Below are 20235 nucleotides of genomic sequence, written 5' to 3' on the forward strand. Positions count from 1 at the left end.
ACAACACAATTTAAGATATATGTTTTATTATTCAAATATCAAAACATACTAAAACTACAACTAAATATTAAAATAAACTGTATCATAACCGTACATATTTTTCTACATTATATGACAAACTATATAATACATTATTGGCTTTCTGGGGGCTACTCATTCACTTAAGAGAATTGAAATAAACATTTCAAACTATTCAAAATATGAGAAAATAAATTCAAAACTTATCAAAATATGAGAAAAATAAAAATATGCGATTAGTAAAAAATGTTCCTGGGGCGATCCCCAGGAATGAACCTATGTGTTTCCTGGGGCGATCCCCAGGAATGAGCCTATGTGTTTCCTGGGGCGATCCCCAGGAATGAGCCTATGTGTTTCCTGGGGCGATCTCCAGGAATGAACCTATGTGTTTCCTGGGGCGATCCCCAGGAATGAGCCTATGTGTTTCCTGGGGCGATCCCAAGGAATGAGCCTATGTGTTTCCTGGGGCGATCCCCAGGAATGAACCTATGTGTTTCCTGGGGCGATCCCCAGGAATGAGCCTATGTGTTTCCTGGGGCGATCCCCAGGAATGAACCTACATTCCTCGACAGGAATGAACCTAATTGCTCCTGGGCGATCCCAGCGTAGTAAAAATACTACTTAAAATACAATTTGTTCCTCGACAGGAATTAACCTATCTGATGTATTATTGAATTGGGGGAGTATGATTCCCCTGGAATTAAAAGAAAGGCACATATCATTTCCATATGAGTAGCCCCTAAACAAGAGATGAACAATATTAATATATTTAAACTAACAAACAAGATATATGAAGAAAATATAACATGTCATATAGCAATTTCAAATCACTCTTTCTATAACTTCAATTTTTATAGATGATATATTATAACTTCGCAGGAATGCATACATGTATCATGAAAACACTTTAGCTTTAATGAAAATATAACAAACTAAACAACTGTTTGAATATTCTTAAACAGAAATACCAAGAACTTGCAGTCAGAATTACACAATATTGGTCTGACTGTAACTTAGAGTAACACCTTTAAAATTTTTACATATTTTAATACATCCATATCATACCTATCATGTAAGCTAAATCCCAGTTAATGCACAGGTGTAGTTGGGGCTGGTGGGTGGGATAACTGATTGTAATGCATCAAATACAACGATGCTTCCTCTCAATTCATCAACAATACTCTAACCCCCCTCTAGGGCACTATTCCTACTAAGCTAAAAATAGATGTTATGTAATTGCCTAAGAATAGACTAGATACCTGCCTGCTGAAATCATTGATAACAGATACATTGTATTGTGTATAAACTATAATTTAATAAATCAAATTTCCTTTTATACACAACACAATTTAAGATATATGTTTTATTATTCAAATATCAAAACATACTAAAACTACAACTAAATATTAAAATAAACTGTATCATAACCGTACATATTTTTCTACATTATATGACAAACTATATAATACATTATTGGCTTTCTGGGGGCTACTCATTCACTTAAGAGAATTGAAATAAACATTTCAAACTATTCAAAATATGAGAAAATAAATTCAAAACTTATCAAAATATGAGAAAAATAAAAATATGCGATTAGTAAAAAATGTTCCTGGGGCGATCCCCAGGAATGAACCTATGTGTTTCCTGGGGCGATCCCCAGGAATGAGCCTATGTGTTTCCTGGGGCGATCCCCAGGAATGAGCCTATGTGTTTCCTGGGGCGATCTCCAGGAATGAACCTATGTGTTTCCTGGGGCGATCCCCAGGAATGAGCCTATGTGTTTCCTGGGGCGATCCCAAGGAATGAGCCTATGTGTTTCCTGGGGCGATCCCCAGGAATGAACCTATGTGTTTCCTGGGGCGATCCCCAGGAATGAGCCTATGTGTTTCCTGGGGCGATCCCCAGGAATGAACCTACATTCCTCGACAGGAATGAACCTAATTGCTCCTGGGCGATCCCAGCGTAGTAAAAATACTACTTAAAATACAATTTGTTCCTCGACAGGAATTAACCTATCTGATGTATTATTGAATTGGGGGAGTATGATTCCCCTGGAATTAAAAGCCAAATGAAATGAGTTCATAAAATGAAAGAATGAAAGCCCCCAAGAAATAATAATGGTAGCAAATACAAATGTAAAAAAAGAAAAAAAATGACATTAACAATACAATAATTCCAATAACCACACCTTCCTGTTGTGCTTTAGAACGAACCCTCTACTAGTTCTGAAAGAGTGCTCACAATAATCACTTCTCTCTTACCCAGACGGATAAAATAAATCTGTCTTACATACATGTAGTTAAAATTCTTGCGTTTAATGTTTAAAGAAGTGTGACTGTAGTTCTGACACATTAACTATGAATGCATGAATCAAGGTATCGTCCTCCTTATATAAACGGTGCTATATAGTTCTGAAGTCTGCATCAAGATATAGCTATCCTCATGTCTAGTGCTTAATAGTTCTGAATTCTGCATCCGAAAACGATAGTTAAAATAAACAAAAGTTGAACTGTTGTCTAACACATTATACTATATATGAAGGCAGGCATCAGGGTATTGTTTGTCTCATATATAACGGTGCTATAAAGTTCTGAAGTCTTCATCCGAAAAACGAAGGTTTTAATATCTGTATCTGTATCTGTATTTTCCTGTAAAAATAAAAGAAAAGAAACAACCTGGGAAGTCTTAGTAATCCTTTAACAAGAGGGTCTAAGTGAAATACTAGCTGAGTTAAATATAACACATTAATACAAATAAAAGATAATATGACCTGTGGCGATCCAGCAGGCGTAGTACAATACACATAAATAAATTAACCTGTGGCGATCCAGCAGGCGTATAGTACAGTATACATAAAGATAATGAATGATCTGTGGCGATGCAGCAGGTACAATAAGACCTGTGGCGATCCAGCAGGTGTAGTACAATATACATAAAGAGAATGAATGATCTGGAGCGATCCAGCAGGTACGACCTGAAATATAATATATATAACTGTACTGTATGAAATGTACACCTGGAGCGATCCCTGCATGTGTGGAGCAATCTAGCCTAAAGATATAAACATGATTAATACTGTGTGCTATATGTACTATCTGCTGAAATATAATACATATAAAATAAATACATACATGTATGCATTACTATACTGAGAAATAAAAAAAATGAATGACCTGTGGCAATCCAGCAGGGGTAGTACGACCTGTGGCGATCCAGCAGGCGTAATACAATACACATAAATAAAATAACCTGTGGCGATCCAGCAGGCGTAGTACAATACACATAAATAAAATAACCTGTGGCTATCCAGCAGGTGTAGTACAATATACATAAATAAAATAATCTGTGGCGATCCAGCAGATGTAGTACAATATACATAAATAAAATAACCTGTGGCGATCCAGCAAGGGTAGTACAATATATATAAATAAAAAACCTGTGGCGATCCAGCAAGCGTAGTACAATACACATAAATAAAATAACCTGTGGCGATCCAGGAGATGTAGTACAATATACATAATAAGAAAGAATGACCTGTGGCGATCTAGCAGGCGTAGTACAATACCCATAAATAGATAAAATGACCTGTGGCGATCCAGCAGGTGCAATACAGTATACATAAATAGAATGACCTGTGGCGATCCAGCAGGTGTAGTACAGTATACATAAAGAGAATGAATGACCTGTGGCGATCCAGCAGGCGTAGTACAATACGTACAATATACAAAGAGAATGAATGACCTGGAGCGATCCAGCAGATGTATAACAATATACATAATAAGAAAGAATGACCTGTGGCGATCTAGCAGGCGTAGTACAATACCCATAAATAAATAGAATGACCTGTGGCGATCCAGCAGGTGTAGTACAGTATACATAAATAGAATGATCTGTGGCGATCCAGCAGGTGTAGTACAGTATACATAAATAGAATGACCTGTGGCAATCCATCAGGTGTAGTACAGTATACATAAAGAGAATGAATGACCTGTGGCGATCCAGCAGGCGTAGTACAATACGTACAATATACATAAAGAGAATGAATGACCTGGAGCGATCCAGCAGGTACGACCTGAAATATAATATATGTAAATTAACTGTACTGTATGAAATGTACACCTGAGGAGATCCCTGCATGTGTGGAGCAATCTAGACTAAAGATATAAACATGATAAATACTGTGTGCTACATGTACTATGTGCTGAAATATAATACATATAAAATAAGTACATACATGTATGCATAACTATACTGAGAAATGTCCATCTTGGGAGATCCTGGCATGTGTAAAATAATCTAGTATAGAGATAGCAAATAGAATAGCGATATGAACATGATAAAAACTGTGTGTTTCTGTACTACATGTATGTGCTGAAATATAATACATGTACATATAAATATAAATTCATACTATATTGTACGAAATGTTAACCTGAAGAGATCTCTGTCGGTGTGGAACCATCTTGAATAGAGATAAGATACCGTGTGATTCTATGTGCTAAAATATGACATTGATACATAGTATTACTCATTATATACATGTATGTATCTGCTGTTATTACAAATGTATGTTTTGCTTATCACTAAAATAAAAAATATTACTTATACTTAACAAAGGCAAAGTTTCCACCAATACAATACATTCAGTTGCATATCCTTAAGAAGTTCAGACATATACGTGCTTGAGTATACATGTCCTCGAATCTCCATGCTGCTCTTCACACCCTACTCTGCAGTAGTATATGATAAACCTGTATACTAGTATATGGTAAACCCGAAGTGTTCTGTATGATCTAAGCGTTCCCTCAGTCCTTATGCTAGTGTTGAAGAACTGCTGAATTAATACAATGTAAGGACTAATCTGGAACTATATATTCTACGTTGAAACAAAGTCCGCCAGAAGCAGAGGTTCTGCATAATAACCATAACATATCGTATATATCTCATGTATCACGATCATTGACTCCTGAGCCTGGGCGGTAGAAACATGCTTATCGGCTGCTTATCAAAGAAAGTAAGCATTAAGGCAAATGGAATGTGTATACATAGCTAGTGTGTATACTGATATAGCATGAGTTCAAACGTAGTGTTTATGGAATATTGAATGCCGTCGACATAGCGATAAAACTGGCGGGCATAACGTACGGGAAACTTGTAATGATACTGACATTTGGAAAAAGCTGACAAACAGTTATTTATTAATCAAGATGTGTATTAAATATTGAACGAACGTTTACACACTAGTCTACTCAATCGTAGTTCTATTCCAATTATTGTTATTGTTTACATATATGCGTTGCATTGTGGGATCGCGCACTTGAAAATGCTGTCATGGCCGAATGTCTCGATATCGAAATAAGGTCAATCAGTCATCTCATAGCGTGAGCTGGACATCTATGTTCTTGTTCTCAACTCTACAAGAAGAGTTAATCCAGTTCGAAATATTAAAGATCATAATACGATTATCTGTGTTACCTGGGCGCGTACCCATAGCACGCACTTGGAAAGTGATATTGAAGTGATAAAAATTACTCAATCAAATGTACAATATCCAATCACTATTCCAAAGAAACGTATATCCATGTCAATATCCGTTAACATAAAAAATAAAACAATTTCGAATATGGTTCGAAAACAGTAAAATAACTGATTGTAATGCATCAAATACAACGATGCTTCCTCTCAATTCATCAACAATACTCTAACCCCCCTCTAGGGCACTATTCCTACTAAGCTAAAAATAGATGTTATGTAATTGCCTAAGAATAGACTAGATACCTGCCTGCTGAAATCATTGATAACAGATACATTGTATTGTGTATAAACTATAATTTAATAAATCAAATTTCCTTTTAGCAAACCCCGAGTATCCTTTTGCGATGTCGCTTCTCATGGTAAAAAATCCCAATTTTAACACAATAAGTTCTTTGAAATTTTAATACTCTGAACACATTTCATAGCTCCATGGTTTTTACACATTTATTCTGTGTTCCCTTATTTTCTAAATTAACACTAATGGTTCAGCTCAGTCATTTGTTTATCATAGAAATGTGTCAAATATCACTACACAGAGATTTTTTGTTTATACATGACTTTTGTGTTCCTCATTTCAAGGCGCATTAGGTATTGTCCCATCTGACCTTGACCTCATTTTCATGGTTCATTGGTCAATGTTTAGTTTTTACTTTAACTTTATGTGACAGTTGTAATAAAGTTTTTTATTTAGGAAAATCAACATAATATCAATGATTAGTAAAGAAGGCGAGACATTTCAGCATGAGCACTCTTGTTAATCTAGTTTCTTGTGTACAATTTGGAGTTTAGTATGGCGTTCATTATCACCGAACTAGATTATATATTTGTTAAGGGGCCAGTTGAAGGACGCCTCTGGGTGTGGGAATTTCTCGCTGTATTGAAGACTTGTTGGTGACCTTCTACTGTTGTCTGTTCTTCTATGGTCAGATTGTTGTCTCTTTGACACATTCCCCATTTTCATTCTCAATTTTATTAGGTATTTTTTTCTCCTTCTTCATTTAAACCATGCATGGTCAAGCTGAAATGATCATCTAAACATATTTTTTTCCACATTGTTTACATGCAACACACATAATCTTGTTGCAATGCATCAACTTAGTTCTGACAAAAAATGCCAAGTGAGTGAAAAAGACTTACCAAACAAAAAACTCATAATAGATACCAGGAATAAAATTGTGTAAGCCAAACCTGTTTTTTCCACAAAGGACTCATAAGTGATGTCTGAATCAAAGAAGTTAAAAAGGCCTAATAAAGTAGGAAGTTGAAGAGCATTGATAATAATGGTGATAAAGTTAGTATCAAAAGCAAAAATGCCCTATAATGGTTAATTTCGGTATCATTTTAATCACTTGTTGAGAGTTGTCTCATTGGCAACCATACCCCATCTATTTTTTATACGACCGCAAATTTTGAAAAAAATTTCGTCGTATATTGCTATCACATTGTCGTCGTCGTCGTCCGAATACTTTTAGTTTTCGCACTCTAACTTTAGTAAAAGTGAATAGAAATCTATGAAATTTTAACACAAGGTTTATGACCATAAAAGGAAGGCTGGTATTGATTTTGGGAGTTTTGGTCCCAATATTTTAGGAATTAGGGGCCAAAAAGGGCCCAAATAAGCATTTTCTTGGTTTTCGCACTATAACTTTAGTTTAAGTTAATAGAAATCTATGAAATTTTGACACAAGGTTTATGACCACAAAAGAAAGGTTGGGATTGATTTTGGGAGTTTTGGTTTCAACAGTTTAGGAATTAGGGGCCAAAAAAGGGCCCAAATAAGCATTATTCTTGGTTTTCGCACAATAACTTTAGTTGAAGTAAATAGAAATCAATGAAATTTAAACACAATGTTTATGACCACAAAAGGAAGGTTGGTATTGATTTTGGGAGTTTCGGTCCCAACAGTTTAGGAATTAGGGGCCAAAAAGGGACCCAAATAAGCATTTTTCTTGGTTTTCGCACCATAGCGTTAGTATAAGTAAATAGAAATCTATGAAATTTAAACACAAGGTTTATGACTATAAAAGGAAGGTCGGTATTGATTTTGGGAGTTTTGGTCCCAACAGTTAAGGAAAAAGGGGCCCAAAGGGTCCAAAATTAAACTTTGTTTGATTTCATCAAAATTGAATAATTGGGGTTCTTTAATATGCCGAATCTAACTGTGTATGTAGATTCTTAATTTTTGGTCCTGTTTTCAAATTGGTCTACATTAAGGTCCAAAGGGTCCAAAATTAAACTTAGTTTGATTTTAACAAAAATTGAAACCTTGGGGTTCTTTGATATGCTGAATCTAAAAATGTACTTAGATTTTTGATTATTGGCCCAGTTTTCAAGTTGGCCCAAATCGAGGTCCAACATTAAACATTGTTTGATTTCATAAAAATTGAATAATTAGGGTTCTTTGATATGCCAAATCTAACTGTGTATGTAGATGCTTAATTTTTGGTCCAGTTTTAAAATTGGTCTAAATTTAAGTGCAAAGGGTCCAAAATTAAACTTAGTTTGATTTTAACAAAAATCAAATTCTTGTGCCTTTTTGATATGCTGAATCTAAACATGTACTTAGATTTTTGATTATGGGCCCAGTTTTCAAGTTGGTCCAAATCAGGATCTAAAATTATTATATTAAGTATTGTGCAATAGCAAGTCTTTTCAATTGCACAGTATTGTGCAATGGCAAGAAATATCTAATTTCACAATATTGTGAAATAGCAATTTTTTTTTTAATTAAGAGTTATCTTTCTTTGTCCAGTAAAGTAAGCAAGAAATATCTGCAAGAATTTTTTTTAATTGGAGTTATCTTTCTTTGTCCAGAATCAACTTAAATCTTTGTTACATACAATATTCTACGTAAATTCACTTTTTACTACCAACTGATAAATTTAAATAATCTTTACCATTCAGTGATTACAAGCAGTTTTTTTACATCTAATATTTTATGATGTATTTAAATGAGTAGTAATTGTTGCAAACTCCATTAGAATATTTTAATTGAAATTAGTTTTGGAATAAGGGAAAGGGGGATGTGATTAAAAAATTGGGTTCAATTTTTCTCATTTGAAATTTCATAAATAAAAAGAAAATTTCTTCAAACATTTTTTTGAGAGGATTAATATTCAACAGCATAGTGAATTGCTCTAAGAGAAAACAAAAAATTTAAGTTCATTTGAATACATTCATTCTGTGTCAGAAACCTATGCTGTGTCAACTATTTAATCACAATCCAAATTTAGAGCGGAATCCAGCTTGAATGTTGTGTCCATACTTGCCCCAACTGTTCAGGGTTCAACCTCTGCGGTCGTATAAAGCTACGCCCTGCGGAGCATCTGGTTTTACATTATTTTGTATTTGTCCAATGGTTGTATTTTGATGTTACATATTGTGTATTTGTTATTTCAGATAAGATACGAGAGTCCAATGGTTGTGTTTTGATACACTGTTTAGCAGGAATATCTCGCTCACCTACATTAGCAATTGCATATATCATGAAACATTTGAAAATGTCATCAGATGATGCGTACAGGTAACTGTTTTATTTTGCATAGGAATAATGATACATGTTGAAAATATAAATTAGGACTTTCCTTACTTTCTTTTGTCATCTTTTGTGATTTTATCTGTGCATTTGGAAACAACCTTTTCAATATTTTCCATTTTTGTTGAGTCTGCAACTTTTGTTGCAGAAAAGTTGTAGAAAGCTCAACCTAGGGAAAGTGATCTGGGGCTGGGGTTAACTAACTTCTTAAAAAAGCTTTATATTTTAAAAGGTCGGAGACCTTGATGCTTCATACATTGATAACTATATTTGGTATGTGTTCTCATGCACGTCACACAGTTTTCACTTGACCTTGACCTCATTTCATGGATCAGTGAACAAGGTTAAGTTTTGTTGGTTAAGTTCATATCTCAGATACTATAAGTATAAAATCATAATCCAAATTCAGAGCCATGGCAAGCTTAAATGTAGTTTCCAAAATTGTCTCAACTGTTCAGGGTTTGATCTCTGCAGTCTTTTCACGCTGTGCCCTACAGATCATTAGATATAATTGTTGTTCTGGTTATGCTCTTCAACTTTGTATATGTTTTGGCTTTTTCACTATTTTGATCTGAGCGTCACTGATGAGTCTTATGTAGACGAAACGCGCGTCTGGCGTAAGAAATTATAATCCTGGTACTTTTGATAACTATTTACCTTATTTTATTTTAAATGACTTGAAAAGTCCAGTTTTCATTTAGAAATTGGATTATTTTGCTGATGTTGAGTATTGAAATATGAAGAAAGTGGTCACATGAAGCAGCATCTGATTAAGCATTAAATGATTGGTTTTTTTCCTGATTATTTTTCAGATATGTGAAAGATAAAAGGCCAACAATATCACCCAATTTTAACTTTCTAGGACAATTACTTGAATTTGAGAAGCAAGTCAAGCATGGTATTGACCAACACGTTGGACAGTCACTTGACAATAAACCCAATATAATTGCAATGGATTTACAGAATAGCCCATCTTCTCCAAGTTTATCAAAACCTTTTATATATGGCTCCTTACAAGATTCATTTTCAAATCAGTTTAATGATAGCTTATCCAAAAACTTATTACGAGATGGAGACACCTGGGCAGATTATACACCAATTAATGTAATGTGGGATAATGCAAAAGATTTGTCAAAATCAAAAACAGAAGGAAATAAAGAGAAAATAAACTTCCATGGTCATTCATCAAAGAGTGAAGTTTATAGTATATTAGAGAAGCCTAAATTTTTGGGTAATGATTATTTGGATATTAAAAAAAAATCTTTCACATTACTTTCAAGCTCTCCAAAATCATCCACTATATCCAAACCACCAGTTTCTGTTTCATCAGACCCAGAAAGATTAATGGATATTATATTACACAAAGACATTAAACTGGAATCATCGGAACATTCAGTATGTACACCATGTTCACTGGAATCACCTCAGCATCAGGTTGCTGTATCACTTACCAAGAGATCTTGTCAGCATTCTCTAAACAGACTGATGGGAGCAGAATTACCCCAGCATTTACAGAGGGGTCCAGTTTTCACAGAATCACGTCAACTTTCAATTAAGAGATCAATTGCCCTGGAATTGACACAAAATCCACCTAGTCAACCATCATTTTTAGATTCAGTGATTGAATCTTCTACTATCAGACCATCTCAACTATCAGTCAGTCAACCATCATTTTTATTAGATTCAGTGATTGAATCTTCTACTATCAGACCATCTCAACTATCAGTCAGTCAACCATCATTTTCAGATTCAGTGATTGCATCTTCTACTATCAAACCATCTTCACTATCAGTTAGTCAACAATTTTCCTATGAATCACCTCAACATTCAACAGATCAGTTACATAACCAAGAAGTACTCCATCCTCCATTTAATCAGTCTTGTCTACCGCAATCTTCTTATCTTTCATCCAGTCAAACCCAGGAATTACCCTACCATTCAGATAGTCAGCAAAGTATTCAGGAATCGACTCAACATTCAGGGAGTCCACCTGTTTCATTGTCAACAAGTATTTTTCCAGAAATGAAGAAATCAGAAGATACTTCTGCAAATTTAACTCCGAAAAGTTCATATATCATACCAGGAAAAACAAGTAAATCAAACTTTACGACGAAAGTATCAACTAAGTGTTTCAGTCTTGCATTATCACCTTGTTTGCCAGATGTAGTTAAAACAAGGGAAAATATAACAGACTATACTTTATCTGAGAGGAACTGCAATCTGAAATCTGTTATATCTAAAGACTTCTCCACTCCAAACATGATAACTTCTTCATCCACATCTCAGAATGAAGATCATTTGTCATCATTCAACACGTCATTCAATTCAAAGCAGACACTTATCAAAGACTCACCAACATTATGCTCTACTAGTTCAGTATTTTCCAATGAGACGTTTCCACCCATTACAGGTTTTATTACTTCACAACCATGTATTATAACCACAGTGCAATCAGGAATCAATAGACCTAAGAAACCAGTGTTCAGTTTGGCATTATCGAAAATGTCATCTGCTAACATTGAACCTTACCCCAGTAAGGAGAAAAGAGCCAGAGAAAATGAAAACAATACCAACTTAAGTTCATTTTCAATGTTTGAAAGCTACAATCAAATTCAGAAAAAAGACCAGCGTGTAAATGTTAGTAAACAAAACAATGATTCCAGACAAGGATTAATAGAAAATTATATTATCCCTAACAAAAAGAAATGTACATCAGAAATTATTTCGCCCTCATCAGCTATGGCAGGATTGAATTTTTCAGAAACATTGATGGATAAACATCAGAATTCAGCCAAAGTACTAGACAACTCTAGCATTGTGCCATGTTTTTCTAATGTGTACAGCTCATCAAGGACTGAAAATATGTCTTCTAGTTGTATTATACATGCAGAAAGGCCAGATATGATATTAGTCTATCCGCCAGTTTCTAACTTAAGTAGTACCCCAGGTACTTCTTCAACCAGTTCCAGCCATGTTGTTAAAAGATCCTATGAAAATAGGATAAAACATACAATGGAAAGGCCTAATAGCATTGCATTTTCAAAATACCCAACATTTGATTTAGGAGATGATTGTCAGGACTCTGATGGCTTAAACTCTACATCACAAGATGATACCTCAACCACATATATACTTAAAAATAATAAACGTTCAAAACAGTCAGATAAGGGCTTCTGCTCAGGACACTTTAGTGAAAAAGAAATATACAAACAAATCTCTGCAGCAATGGGAAGTGCAGTGTTGCAAACGAAAGTATATGAATCAAATAGAAAAGCTTGTAGCCTTGATGACATGTTACAAACTGAGGAACAAAAATCTCCCGTTCATTGCTCATCTTTCAATAGATCAGAGTGTATTGTAGGAAACAAGGAGGGGTGTAGTACATCATCTGACACATATCGTAGTGATAGCAGTGGAAGTAGCAGCCAGAATTCTCTTCATGGTAGTCGTGAAATTGTACAAGTGTCATGAGGGTAGACATGAGATCATTATGTTAACATGATCTCTTTTAGTTTTGATTACTGTTTTTTTTAAAGTGTTGTTGAATTTATTTATTTTATAATGTTTGTTAAACTGTCTTTCCTAATTGATTAATTTATTTTTGTTTACTCCAATAAAAATGTAGACAATAAACGGAAATATTTATCTTAGACACATGCCCTCATTTCTAACCTCTCTTGAGAAAGAACTTTGCCCTGTCTACAGTTTTTATGCCCAACTTACGATAGTAGAGGGGCATTATGTTTTCTGGTCTGTGCCTCCGTTTATTCCTTCGTCTGTTTGTTCGTTCGTTCACGTGTCCATTCGTCCCGCTTCAGGTTAAATTTTGGTCAAGGTAGTTGTTGATGAAGTTAGTCCTACAACTTGAAACTTAGTACACATGTTACCCATGATATGATCTTTCTAATTTTAATGCCAAACGGTTAACTGAACAAAGAAAAAGATAGTGCGAAGCTTAGGTTAAAGTTTTGGTTAAAGTTTTTGGTCAAGGTAGTTTTTGATGAAGTTGTTGAAAGTCCATCAACTTGAAACTTAGTACATATGTTCCCTATGATATGATCTTTCTAATTTTAATGCCAAATTAAAGTATTGACTCCAATTTCACAGTACACTAAACATGTAAAAAAATGATAGTGCCAGTGGGGCATACGTGTACTATGGACACATTCTTGTCAAGTATCTTTCAATTTTTAGCTCACCGTTCCTAAGGAACTGCGAGCTTTTGCCATCACTTGGCGTTACCTTCGTCATCTGTCTAAATCATTACAAACATCTTCTCATCTGAAACTGCTGTACACTGTGCACATTCAAACCAAACTTAAGTTGGATGACCCTTACCAAGTCAGGAATATGACAGTTCTTGTCCATTCGTTTTTGATGCGTTTTGTTTTTTGATTTTGCCATGTGATTATGGACTTTCCAAATTGATTTTCCTCTGAGTTCAGTATTTTTGTGATTTTACTTTTTAGGGTATCTAGAAAAAAAAGTGCGTTTTATTTTCTATTTTTGTCAAAAAAACATGGCCACCATGGCTAAAAATATAGGAGTAAAATGGCTTAATCTCAAAAACCAAAGCATTTAGATTAATCTGACACACTTTTAAAGTTTTTGTTACGTGGAGTTATATATTAGCCCTGCAATTTTCAGATGAATCTAATAATCAATACTAAATTTTGGGTCCTCAATGTTGTCAACTTTGTACTTTTTTGGCTTTTTAACTATTTTGATCTGAGTGTCGCTGATGAGTCTTGTGTAGACGAAACCCGCGTCTGGCGTATTAATGTAGTATCCTGGTACCTTTTATATCTTTTATTACCAATCAAGTCAAGAGATTTTAGCCAAAATTTTGAGAAAATGGGTGACGAGTACAAGAAATTATTTTACCAGAAACATGTACATCTCATATCATCATTTTCTTTTCAAATTTCTTAAATATGTAATTTTTATACGACCCCACAAAAATTTTGGGATCGTATAATGGTATGATGTTGTCATCTGCGTCGTCCGAAGACACATTCGTTTTCGGATAATAACTTTAGTTAAGTGAATAGATCTTCATGAATTTTTTTCAGAAGGTTTAATACCACAAAAGGAAGGTTGGGATTGATTTTGGGGATGATGGTCCCAACTGATTAGAATAAGGGGCCCTAAAGGGGCATAAAACAAGCATTTTTTAGTTTCAGGATAATAACGTGTGTAGAAGTATTTCAATTGCTCTGAAATCATACCGCAATGTTTAAAACCACAAGTAGAAGGTTTGGATTCATTTTAGGGATTATGGGGCCAAAGTTGAGGATTTAAGGGCCAAAAAGGGATAAAAACAAGCATTTTTCTAGTTTCAAGACAATAACTTATGTGTTATTGTATGGATCTATCTGAAGTTGTACCACAATGTACCATATAACAAAGGGGAGGCTGGGATTAAGTTTTGGGTTAATTGCCCAAAATATGTAGGAAAAAAGGGCCAAAATGAAGCATATTTCTAGTTTCCAAACAATCATGACAATAACTAGTGTTTCAGTGGATGGATCTCTCTGAAATTGTAATACAAGGTTCAATACTACAATAGAAAGCATTGGATTGAGTAAGGGTTATTGCTCCAAGGGGGTTTCAAAAAGTTGGGGGTGGGGGGATTTTTTTGTCAACCATTTTTTGAAGTGCTTCCTTTTTTTTCAAAAATTTTCAAATTTCGAATTTTGAAAAGTTTCGAGAAGAAATTTTCTTTTGCATAATATTGTGCAATAGATTTGTAAGATCTTTGACCACATTAATTTTGTGACAAAAACCTATATTATGTCAAAAATTTGATTACAATCCAAATTCAGACAGAATCAAGCTTGAATTGCCCCAACTGTTCAGGGTTCAACCACTGGGGTCGTATAAAGCTGCGCCCTGCGGAGCACCTGGTTCATTTTACAACAAAAAGGTTCAAATAATATGCATTTTGTTCTTATTACAGAGAAAAATCAAAAATTTTAAAAATTGCCACAAAAAAAGCATCAAAATATGATAAAACTTAAATCAATAGTTTTTATACGACCGCAAAATTTGAAAAAACTTTCGTCGTATATTGCTATCACGTTGGCGTCGTCGTCTGCGTCGTCGTCGTCGGCGTCCGAATACTTTAAAATTTCGCACTCTAACTTTAGTAAAAGTGAATAGAAATCTATGAAATTTTAACACAAGGTTTATGATCACAAAAGGAAGGTTGGTATTGATTTTGGGAGTTTTGGTCCCAATATTTTAGGAATAAGGGGCCAAAAAGGGCCCAAATAAGCAATTTCTTGGTTTTCGCACTATAACTTTAGTTTATGTTAATAGAAATCTATGAAATTTTGACACAAGGTTTATGACCACAAAAGAAAGGTTGGGACCGATTTTGGAAGTTTTGGTTTCAACAGTTTAGGAATTAGGGACCAAAAAAGGGCCCAAATAAGCATTATTCTTGGTTTTCGCACAATAACTTTAGTTTAAGTAAATAGAAATCAATGAAATTTAAACACAATGTTTATGACCACAAAAGGAAGGTTGGTATTGATTTTGGGAGTTTAGGTCCCAACAGTTTAGGAATTAGGGGCCAAAAAGGGACCCAAATAAGCATTTTTCCTGGTTTTCGCACCATAACATTAGTATAAGTAAATAGCAATCTATGAAATTTAAACACAAGGTTTATGACCATAAAAGGAAGGTTGGTATTGATTTTGGGAGTTTTGGTCCCAACAGTTAAGGAATAAGGGGCCCAAAGGGTCCAAATTAAACTTTGTTTGATTTCATCAAAATTGAATATTCGGGGTTCTTTGATATGCCGAATCTAACTGTGTATGTAGATTCTTAACTTTTGGTCCAGTTTTCATATTGGTCTACATTAAGGTCCAAAGGGTCCAAAATTAAACTTAGTTTGATTTTCACAAAAAATTAATTGGTTGGGTTCTTTGATATGCTGAATCTTAAAATATACTTAGATTCTTGATTATGGCCCAGTTTTCAAGTTGGTCCAAATCGCGGTCCAAAATTAAAATTTGTTTGATTTCATCAAAAATTGAATAAATGGGGTTCTTTGATATGCCAAATCTAACTGTGTATGTAGATTCTTAATTTTTGGTCCTGTTTTCAAATTGGTCTACATTAAAGTCCAAAGGGTCCAAAATAAAATTTAGTTTGATTTTAACAAAAAATTGAAATCTTGGGGTTCTTTGATATGCTGAATCCAAACATTTACTTAGATTTTTATACGACCGCAAATTTTGAAAAAATTTTCGTCGTATATTGCTATCACGTTGGCGTCGTCGTCGTCGTCGTCGTCGTCGGCGTCGTCGTCGTCGTCGTCGTCGTCGTCGTCGTCGTCCGAATACTTTTAGTTTTCGCACTCTAACTTTAGTAAAAGTGAATAGAAAACTATGAAATTTTAACACAAGGTTTATGACCATAAAAGGAAGGTTGGGATTGATTTTGGGAGTTTTGGTCCCAACATTTTAGGAATTAGGGGCCAAAAAGGGCCCAAATAAGCATTTTCTTGGTTTTCGCACTATAACTTTAGTTTAAGTTAATAGAAATCTATGAAATTTTGACACAAGGTTTATGACCACAAAAGAAAGGTTGGGATTGATTTTGGGAGTTTTGGTTTCAACAGTTTAGGAATTAGGGGCCAAAAAAGGGCCCAAATAAGCATTATTCTTGGTTTTCGCACAATAACTTTAGTTAAAGTGAATAGAAATCAATGAAATTTAAACACAATGTTTATGACCACAAAAGGAAGGTTGGTATTGATTTTGGGGGTTTCTGTCCCAACAGTTTAGGAATTAGGGGCCAAAAAGGGACCCAAATAAGCATTTTTCTTGGTTTTCGAACCATAGCGTTAGTATAAGTAAATAGAAATCTATGAAATTTAAACATAAGGTTTATGACTATAAAAGGAAGGTTGGTATTGATTTTGGGAGTTTTGGTCCCAACAGTTAAGGAAAAAGGGGCCCAAAGGGTCCAAAATTAAACTTTGTTTGATTTCATCAAAATTGAATAATTGGGGTTCTTTAATATGCCGAATCTAACTGTGGATGTAGATTCTTAATTTTTGGTCCCGTTTTCAAATTGGTCTACATTAAGGTCCAAAGGGTCCAAAATTAAACTTAGTTTGATTTTAACAAAAATTGAAACCTTGGGGTTCTTTGATATGCTGAATCTAAAAATGTACTTAGATTTTTGATTATTGGCCCAGTTTTCAAGTTGGCCCAAATCGAGGTCCAAAATTAAACATTGTTTGATTTCATCAAAAATTGAATAATTGGGGTTCTTTGATATGCCAAATCTAACTGTGTATGTAGATTCTTAATTGTTGGCCCAGTTTTAAAATTGGTCTAAATTAAAGTGCAAAGGGTCCAAAATTAAACTAAGTTTGATTTTAACAAAAATTAAATTCTTGGGCCTCTTTGATATGCTGAATCTAAACATGTACTTAGATTTTTGATTATGGGCCCAGTTTTCAAGTTGGTCCAAATCAGGATCTAAAATTATTATATTAAGTATTGTGCAATAGCAAGTCATTTCAATTGCACAGTATTGTGCAATGGCAAGAAATATCTAATTTCACAATATTGTGAAATAGCAATTTTTTTTTTAATTAAGAGTTATCTTTCTTTGTCCAGTATAGTAAGAAAGAAATATCTGCAAGAATTTTTTTTAATTGGAGTTATCTTTCTTTGTCCAGAATCAACTTAAATCTTTGTTATATACAATATACAATGTATATTCACTTTTTACTACCAACTGGTAAATTTAAATAATCTTTACCATTCAGTGATAACAAGCAGTTTTTTTTACATCTTAATATTTTATGATGTATTTAAATGAGTAGTAATTGTTGCAAACTCCATTAGAATATTTTAATTGAAATTAGTTTTGGAATAAGGGAAAGGGGGATGTGAATAAAAAATTGGGTTCAATTTTTATACGACCGCAAATTTTGAAAAAATTTTCGTCGTATATTGCTATCACGTTGGCGTCGTCGTCGTCGTCGTCGTCGTCGTCGTCGTCGTCGTCGTCGTCGTCCGAATACTTTTAGTTTTCGCACTCTAACTTTAGTAAAAGTGAATAGAAATCTATGAAATTTTAACACAAGGTTTATGACCATAAAAGGAAGGCTGGTATTGATTTTGGGAGTTTTGGTCCCAATATTTTAGGAATTAGGGGCCAAAAAGGGCCCAAATAAGCATTTTCTTGGTTTTCGCACTATAACTTTAGTTTAAGTTAATAGAAATCTATGAAATTTTGACACAAGGTTTATGACCACAAAAGAAAGGTTGGGATTGATTTTGGGAGTTTTGGTTTCAACAGTTTAGGAATTAGGGGCCAAAAAAGGGCCCAAATAAGCATTATTCTTGGTTTTCGCACAATAACTTTAGTTAAAGTAAATAGAAATCAATGAAATTTAAACACAATGTTTATGACCACAAAAGGAAGGTTGGTATTGATTTTGGGAGTTTTGGTCCCAACAGTTACGGAAAAAGAGGCCCAAAGGGTCCAAAATTAAACTTTGTTTGATTTCATCAAAATTGAATAATTGGGGTTCTTTAATATGCCGAATCTAACTGTGTATGTAGGTTCTTAATTTTTGGTCCCGTTTTCAAATTGGTCTACATTAAGGTCCAAAGGGTCCAAAATTCAACTTAGTTTGATTTTAACAAAAATTGAAACCTTGGGGTTCTTTGATATGCTGAATCTAAAAATGTACTTAGATTTTTGATTATTGGCCCAGTTTTCAAGTTGGCCCAAATCGAGGTCCAAAATTAAACATTGTTTGATTTCATCAAAAATTGAATAATTGGGGTTCTTTGATATGCCAAATCTAACTGTGTATGTAGATTCTTAATTTTTGGTCCAGTTTTAAAATTGGTCTAAATTAAAGTGCAAAGGGTCCAAAATTAAACTAAGTTTGATTTTAACAAAAATTAAATTCTTGGGTCTCTTTGATATGCTGAATCTAAACATGTACTTAGATTTTTGATTATGGGCCCAGTTTTCAAGTTGGTCCAAATCAGGATCTAAAATTATTATATTAAGTATTGTGCAATAGCAAGTCTTTTCAATTGCACAGTATTGTGCAATGGCAAGAAATATCTAATTTCACAATATTGTGAAATAGCAATTTTTTTTTTAATTAAGAGTTATCTTTCTTTGTCCAGTATAGTAAGAAAGAAATATCTGCAAGAATTTTTTTTAATTGGAGTTATCTTTCTTTGTCCAGAATCAACTTAAATCTTTGTTATATACAATATACAATGTATATTCACTTTTTACTACCAACTGGTAAATTTAAATAATCTTTACCATTCAGTGATAACAAGCAGTTTTTTTTACATCTTAATATTTTATGATGTATTTAAATGAGTAGTAATTGTTGCAAACTCCATTAGAATATTTTAATTGAAATTAGTTTTGGAATAAGGGAAAGGGGGATGTGAATAAAAAATTGGGTTCAATTTTTATACGACCGCAAATTTTGAAAAAATTTTCGTCGTATATTGCTATCACGTTGGCGTCGTCGTCGTCGTCGTCGTCGTCGTCGTCGTCGTCGTCGTCGTCGTCCGAATACTTTTAGTTTTCGCACTCTAACTTTAGTAAAAGTGAATAGAAATCTATGAAATTTTAACACAAGGTTTATGACCATAAAAGGAAGGCTGGTATTGATTTTGGGAGTTTTGGTCCCAATATTTTAGGAATTAGGGGCCAAAAAGGGCCCAAATAAGCATTTTCTTGGTTTTCGCACTATAACTTTAGTTTAAGTTAATAGAAATCTATGAAATTTTGACACAAGGTTTATGACCACAAAAGAAAGGTTGGGATTGATTTTGGGAGTTTTGGTTTCAACAGTTTAGGAATTAGGGGCCAAAAAAGGGCCCAAATAAGCATTATTCTTGGTTTTCGCACAATAACTTTAGTTAAAGTAAATAGAAATCAATGAAATTTAAACACAATGTTTATGACCACAAAAGGAAGGTTGGTATTGATTTTGGGAGTTTTGGTCCCAACAGTTACGGAAAAAGAGGCCCAAAGGGTCCAAAATTAAACTTTGTTTGATTTCATCAAAATTGAATAATTGGGGTTCTTTAATATGCCGAATCTAACTGTGTATGTAGGTTCTTAATTTTTGGTCC

The 20235-nt window shown here is 34.0% G+C and overlaps 1 protein-coding gene and 1 long non-coding RNA gene across 3 annotated transcripts in view; one reads left to right on the forward strand and one right to left on the reverse strand.

Moving 5' to 3' along the window:
• Positions 1-12721, forward strand: part of LOC134686959 (uncharacterized) — a 59786-nt gene extending 47065 nt beyond the window's left edge. For both annotated transcript variants that reach the window (XM_063546844.1, XM_063546843.1), the window contains exons 7-8: positions 8953-9076; positions 9901-12721. In XM_063546844.1, coding sequence (XP_063402914.1) covers positions 8953-9076; positions 9901-12559 — 2783 coding nt within the window. In that variant the 3' untranslated portion in view covers positions 12560-12721. The remainder of the gene's footprint in view (positions 1-8952; positions 9077-9900) is intronic.
• On the reverse strand, positions 10-5470 carry LOC134686961 (uncharacterized). Its single transcript, XR_010101707.1, has 2 exons — positions 4621-5470; positions 10-2666 (listed from the first exon to the last, which is right to left on the reverse strand). It is a non-coding gene; the product is annotated as an uncharacterized LOC134686961 (long non-coding RNA).
• Positions 12722-20235: the final 7514 nt, after the last annotated feature.

This window comes from Mytilus trossulus, chromosome 10 (assembly GCF_036588685.1).
Source record: "Mytilus trossulus isolate FHL-02 chromosome 10, PNRI_Mtr1.1.1.hap1, whole genome shotgun sequence".
NCBI classification, from domain to species: Eukaryota; Metazoa; Mollusca; class Bivalvia; order Mytilida; family Mytilidae; genus Mytilus; species Mytilus trossulus.